General features: G+C 36.9%; 1 protein-coding gene across 1 annotated transcript; it reads right to left on the bottom strand.

Moving 5' to 3' along the window:
- Positions 1 to 253: 253 nt before the first annotated feature.
- LOC108485946 (putative ABC transporter B family member 8) lies at positions 254 to 6,545 on the bottom strand. The gene is made up of 9 exons (XM_017789782.2): positions 6,094 to 6,545; positions 5,923 to 5,977; positions 5,489 to 5,667; positions 4,729 to 5,186; positions 3,254 to 3,794; positions 2,993 to 3,172; positions 1,456 to 2,754; positions 955 to 1,367; positions 254 to 857 (listed from the first exon to the last, which is right to left on the bottom strand). Exons 1-9 carry the CDS (start codon positions 6,349 to 6,351, stop codon positions 506 to 508), a joined length of 3,735 nt encoding a protein of 1,244 aa, XP_017645271.1. The 5' UTR covers positions 6,352 to 6,545; the 3' UTR covers positions 254 to 505.
- Between the last annotated feature and the right edge of the window lie 364 nt (positions 6,546 to 6,909).

Below are 6,909 nucleotides of genomic sequence, written 5' to 3'. Positions count from 1 at the left end.
TTGAATTTTTAATTTACTTTTTTTTAAAATGCTAATATATTTACTAAATTTAAAAATCTAGTAAAACTAGACAAATTTAAAATTTTATGATAATTGATAAATGTATTATCTTAAATCAAGCTGATCTATCAATCACATGATGATTTTTGGAGTTGGTGCTTACCCTTTGTGCTTGATATAACTTCTACTTATGCATGCTTGTAGAAAATTTATGCAGTTCTTTTGCTTAATTTTTACCAAAAAGAAAGTCAACTTTATATGGTAGATATTTATGTTGTATATAATTCATCCAAACACCAGCTGACAATATTAATCTATATCTATAACCAGTTTGCCCATGCTGTCTTGGTATCTTTACAGTTACATTTAGTACAACACTCTGCACTTTATAATAGGCAACAAGCAACAACTATGTTACTCTTTTAAGTTTAATCCAAGCAGTGGGCAACATTAGAACTGCATGCTAGCTAGTGGGATTGCGAGACTTTGAAAGAGATAAGTACAATTATGTTTGAAGGCTTGCAAGCTTGGAAAATGCTCCGTGCTGGTTCTTGAGCTGAGCATAGGTACCTTGCTCCACAACCTTCCCATCGGCCACAAATGCAATTGAATCAACCGTTTTTATTGTGTTAAGCCGATGAGCTATCACCACTGTGGTCCTTCCCACCATGATTCGATCCAATGCTTCTTGAACAACTTGTTCAGATTGCACATCGAGAGCGCTAGTCGCCTCGTCTAGTAAAAGTATTTTCGGGTTCCTAATTATAGCTCTAGCTATAGCTATTCTTTGTTTCTGTCCTCCTGATAATTGCACTCCTCTTTCTCCGCATTCTGTTTCGTATCCTTCCTTCAGTGCCCTACAAATCAAGTACAATGCGACCAGGATAATTATTAGCGCAACTTAAAGGCTACAATGCTATTTATACTATGGCTATAAATTAAACGACAGCTTACGAGATGAATTCATGAGCATTTGCTGCTCTAGCTGCTTCCACAACTTCATTCTCTGATGCGTCAAGCTTTCCGAACACAATGTTGTCCCGGATGGTGCCTGAAAATATAACTGGCTCTTGGTTGACCAGTGCCATTTGCCTCCTGTACCATTGAACGTCTAGTCCTCTTATGTCGATACCATCCACTCTCACCGACCCCATTTCAACATCATAAAATCTTTGGATTAATCCAACCACAGTTGATTTCCCGCATCCACTTTTCCCAACTAGTCCAACGCTTCTGCCTGGTTTCACCTCCAAGCTAAATTGACGCAACACTAGCGTCTCCGGCCGGCTTGGATATGCAAAATCAACCTTCTTCAGCTCTATCTTTCCACTCATTCTTTCTAGCTTTATTCCATTTGTGCCATCTCCCTGATAATACAACAGTAAACAGATTAAGTTAAAAACGAACTTGTATGTTGTAATGTAAGCAAAGATTAAATTAAAGAAATCTACATACTTGAGACCCTGGAGTAATGGAGGATTGCCGATCAAGGATCTCAAACACCGATGCCACTGCAGTTGAGCCCTTGGCTAGATCTGAGGTCATACTTCCAGCTTCGGCTATGACCTTTCCAGTGCTCACCAAGATAAAGAATGTCTTAAACACATCCCCTGCAGATATCTCTCCCTTTTGAACCAATGTACCTCCATACCAAAAATCTAAAGCCCATGACATAAATGTTAGGCTTTGAGCTGACCCCATACCAATCCCCGCTAGCCATGATTTTTTCCTAGCCTCTTTCCTTGGTTCCTCTTGAGCCTCATCGAAAAGTTGAAGAACCTTACCTAGGCTCCCAAATGAAGTTACAATTCTATGATTATACACAGCTTCCACTGCTATTTGAGTACTTTGATTTTGTGCCTTGACGAAATTAGTTGAGACGCTAGAAAGCAAAACTTTTCGTGTGTAGAAACACATAATTGCGAGAGGTTGGACTGCAATCATCACTATTGCTAACTTCCAAGCCACGACTAGCCCGATAATCATCGCGATGGTAACAGCAGAAGTGGTTTGAACTAATAACGAGATTCGGTCTGCGACGAGTGTCTTAACCATCGAAGCCTGATTGCTCAAACTCGAGCATAAAGCTCCTGTAGAGTTTTTTTCTTCATCAAACCAAGCGGCTTCGAAGGACAATATTTTTTCCAGCATTCGACTTCGGATTCTCCTGGTTAACCGCTCGCCCATGTAAGCAAAATTATATTGCTGAATAAGATTGAGAATGACAGAGAGCAATGTGAGCAAAGAAAATATGAAAGCGTATGTGCGTATTCGAGCCTGCATTTCTTGGTGACTTTTTGCAAAAAAGGCTGAAATCATTCCACCAATGGTTAAAGCATAAACAGGTTGAACAGCTCCAAAAGCTATAGCCGAGAGGCTACCCATCAAACCATGCTTCCATTCTGGGGAATTTAGAGAGAGAAGCCTACGGAAGGAAGGAGGGGGATGAGATACTGGTTTCGGACTTTCGATATTAGGTAACGGCGTAGCGAAGAAACTGGGGCTTGGGCTTGGGCTTGATTTGGCAGTGCTTAGCCTGCCGCCACTCATTCTTCCTGCAGATGGAAGGCGCGTTTCTGGATTTTGTTCATGGTCATCGCAGCTGAATTGTCTTTGCAGCTTTGTAAGTTGTGCATAGTGGCCGTCCTTCATGTTTATGAGATCGTTGTGGGATCCCATTTCTATGATACTACCATTGTTAACAACTGCAATGAGGTCTGCATTTCGAACAGTGGAGAGCTTGTGGGCAACAACCTGATCATGAAAAACTTAATTAATTACAAGAAAGAAAACATGTACGACAAAGACAACTCGTATTAGCTATTTTTGGCAAACATGTCAATAAGAGAGGAAACATGTGGGACAGGGTTTGTACTATAATATGCTGAAATTGAAAATTATTACAATACGGCTTTCCTCGAGAGCACTTTCAAAAAGGAATTTAACTCTTGAGAAAATGATTAAGCGGTCAAAGCAACTGGTTAGCGCTTACTAGGGTGGTTCTTCCCATGGAGGCCTGATCAAGTGCATTTTGGACTAGTGTTTCTGATTCAGAATCAAGGGCACTCGTTGCCTCATCAAGTAGCAGTATCACAGGGTTCTTGATAATGGCTCTAGCAATCGCAATTCGCTGCTTTTGTCCTCCTGACAACAGTGCTCCTCGTTCCCCTATCTGTTAATTTAATATAGAGGTTACAAATTACTATTATATCAGCGGTTAACAGTAGAATATATCATTACAAGTACTACTAGCCTTGGTTTCATAGCCTTGAGGAAGCTGTCTTATAAAATTATGAGCATTAGCAGCCATGGCAGCGGTCATAACTTCATCCATGGTAGCATCTAGCTTCCCGAACATTATATTTTCCTTGATGGAAGTCCCAAATAAGGCATGTTCTTGACTAACAAGCCCCATTTTACCTCTGATCCATTTCAATTGCAGTGTTCTTATATCAACACCATCGATCTTCACTACCCCATCGTTGGCATCATAAAAACGTTGCACCAAAGCAATGGCGGTGGATTTGCCGCTTCCACTGGCACCAACAAGTGCCACGGTTTTGCCTGCTTCAACTTTGAGGTTGAAATGTTTGAGAACGAGGGAATCGGGTCGAGAAGGGTATACGAAATTGACGTTGTCGAACTCTATGTCTCCTCGGATTGTGTCCAACACGATGCCTTTGGTATCCTCGCTCTGGATTAGGGGAGTACGGTCGATCCTAGAGAAGATGCTTGCAGCGGCAACCGTGGCTTCCGTGAAGTACTTGAGATCAGCCAGTGCTACTCCGAGTGCCCTACCGACATTTCATTCACCACGTCAACTCTGCTTTTATTTGTGTATTCAGATGGGTGCATGGACTGTTAAAATGTATGTGTTACCTATTCATTTTTCATGCAAATATTTGTTACCTACATCTTTTTTATAACAGATGAGGTTAAAGTTTTTCCAAAGATAGAATCTAAAAAGATGTCAATTAAATATTTGACTAAATTTTATGAGGCATAAATTTTATCTCAAATCTTTTATCATTACATTTAAAAACATTATCTATATAATTTATATTACTTAAAAACATTTAATAAAGTTAATGTCAGCTTTTAACTAGATTCTAATCCGTTGTTAGATTATTAAAATAATCTTATTTTAACAAACTAATAAATATTATTTTATTACATAATTATTTTAATGTCAATTTTCAATAATTCCATAATACAAAACCACATTTAATTTTCATGCCAATTTTAATAATTTTATTATATAACTATTTTCACTCATTTCTCATAATAAATATATTTTTTGTCCATGGTTTTGTTTATATATTTTTCAAATTAAATATTTTCAACGAAAAGAAAAATAAAAATATGTGTAAAAAATTTAATTAATTAATTAAAATGATATTCTTTTCTTTTAGATATCTACATTAGCTTTATCAATTAAAAATAAAGTCAAAACGGTGCCTCCTTTTACGAAACATTAACAACAAAAATCTACTAAACATTTAATTTAGCAACTAATTTTTTTAAAACTAAAAATAAAAATAAAAAATTAGTTTTTAGTTTTAATATTTAATTCGTTCTATTTATCCAACAAAGCCCTCTAGAAAAACACACAATGGGTATTCTATCTACCACAGCAGATCTAGGAAAGAACCTAGTCCAATATATAAGTAAAATCAATATGAGTAATGTATAAGAAATAAAATGGGTAATGAAACCTTAGTGACTTACAGGCCACCCAATATAAAGCAGAGACCAGCCGTATAAACTCTTCCTCCACTTTGTCCTTTGTACATTACCAAATGACTTCCATACCAAGCAACGAAAGCCCATATTGCAAAAGAAATCCCTGTGCTCCCCACTGCCAACCCTTTGGCTATCCCTTGCTTCAATCCCAACTTCACCGCCCTATCCAATATTGCTGTATATCTCTCCACGATTCTCCTTTCTGCCGTGAAGGAATACACCGTTTTAATGGAGCTTACTGCCTGCTCCACTATGGTGTTTGCCTTTCCATACTCCTTGGAAGCTTTCTTGGAGATATACAAAAGGTACTTTCCATAAAGTATTCCTGGAATTATCAGCAATAGTATTGTTGGGAAAACTACTAGAGCCAACCTCCATGAAAGATATGCTGAAAATGCCAGGCCTGAGAAGAAGGCTGTTGTATTCATCACAAATAATGGAACCTGAAAATAAGCAGATGTGGAATTTGGTTTTAATCATATTAGGTAGAATCCAACCAATATATCAAATAAGATAGCAAATTGAAGAGCTATTTCAAGTGATAACATCTTTTCCATAAATGGTATTATATGTCATAGGTAATGAGATGGAACCCAATCATGCATAAACTGAAAAGTTTACCAAGGATTAGTATATTCCAGTACTCTAAGGCTCTTTCACTTGAAATTGCTATAGTTATTAGTATAATCGGGAGACAAAACCCCATTCAGCGATAATACATGTGTGAAACTGGTGGGGAGTGCACCTTTTCACTAAGGACTTCTTGTATGAGAGATGTATCTTTAGATATGCTGTTGATGACTTCTGAAGTGGTAGCCTCCTGTGAGTCAAAAAACCCAACTTCTTGTCTAAGAATTGCTTCCAAATACTTGTAACGAATCTTCAGCACTTGCCGCTCGCTGGTTTTGCTCCAACAGTACCCTTCTGCAACAAATATTAACATCTACTTTAGCCCATACAGTCCAACTCATATTAATATTTTATATATATATATATATAATGCAACTAGTTCTAATTAATTTATTAGTGTTTCCAGATTAGCTCGTTCTAGGGTTTCACAAAATGAAACTAACTCTCTTGTTTCATGTTCCTTTCTGTTGACTGTCTACTGATTATGCTACTAATTTTTGGCCTCAGAAAGCTCAACAAATGTGGAAAAAATGTGTTGCTGAAAATTACCCATGAAAGCCACCACCATGCTTCCTAGTCCCAAGTATGTAAAGTATAAGGTGCACTGTTAATAAAGTAAAGCCAAGAAGACAAATATGAGAACACAATAAGAACAGCAAAAAAAAAAAGCAGCAGCAGTTAAAAGAGATTGTTGAGTACAGGATCTAATAAACTGCTAACCTTTTCGACCTCTCCCATAAAATTGTTATTATTTTGTTGGGAATTACTACCATAACCCAAGCTGTTCATTATGCGGCTTACAAAGAGTATCAACCAGTTGGTCGACATTCCATCGCCAATAGCTCCAATGGTACCCAATACCATTAGCAGAATATCGACCCAATCAGCATATCTGAAAATTATGCATATGTTATGCCTTCTTTCCCTCTCCCTTGGGAACTCATTTTTCCCTAACTCAGTCTTCTCTGCAGAGCCCATTTTTGTTTCTCCTAATTCTGATCAGAAACCTCAGTTGCAAAGAAGCTTTTAAAACAAAAGGAAGAAAAGCCAAAAACATACATAAAGAAAGACTTGTTTTGCTGTACCAACTATTGGTGCATTTGAGTACTCATTTATATAATAAGTAGAGAAATGATGTCTGCTGGCTTTCCATGAAGTTAACTATAATATATATATATATATATATATATATATATATATGTATATGTATGTAAGTGAGAAACCCTTTTGTGGGGTTGTTAAAGATAGTCATTTTATGGTATTGTGGTGGCTGTTACTTTCATTGCCATGAGAGCCCAAGGATAAATCAGATTTGATATAAGTTGAAGAAAGATGACTGTGACCACCCTTTAATGTGGGACATTTTTTGTTTCTTATTCCCTGACAATTATCTTTTTATAAGGGGAAGAGAATGGAAATAGGACTTTCAATGAACCCAAAATTTTAGTTTAATTGTAACTAAGGTATTTTAAGGTATTTATAATTGATAAGTGATTAACTCTTTTATTACGAGTGTTTTTTTTAAATTATCAACTA

Source organism: Gossypium arboreum, chromosome 6 (assembly GCF_025698485.1).
Source record: "Gossypium arboreum isolate Shixiya-1 chromosome 6, ASM2569848v2, whole genome shotgun sequence".
Taxonomy (NCBI): domain Eukaryota; kingdom Viridiplantae; phylum Streptophyta; class Magnoliopsida; order Malvales; family Malvaceae; genus Gossypium; species Gossypium arboreum.
The sequence above is the reverse complement of the archived record's forward strand: the minus strand, read 5'-3'. Positions and strand labels throughout refer to the sequence as shown.

Bases quoted from the DNA above. Each gene is read 5' to 3' on its own strand.
- LOC108485946 (XM_017789782.2), bottom strand. From the start codon at position 6,351: ATGGGCTCTGCAGAGAAGACTGAGTTAGGGAAAAATGAGTTCCCAAGG. The intron at 5,668-5,922 runs GTAATTTTCAGC...TATTTGTTGCAG, and splicing joins CATGGTGGTGGCTTTCATGG to AAGGGTACTGTTGGAGCAAA. The intron at 858-954 runs GTAAGCTGTCGT...CTTGATTTGTAG, and splicing joins AATGCTCATGAATTCATCTC to GGCACTGAAGGAAGGATACG.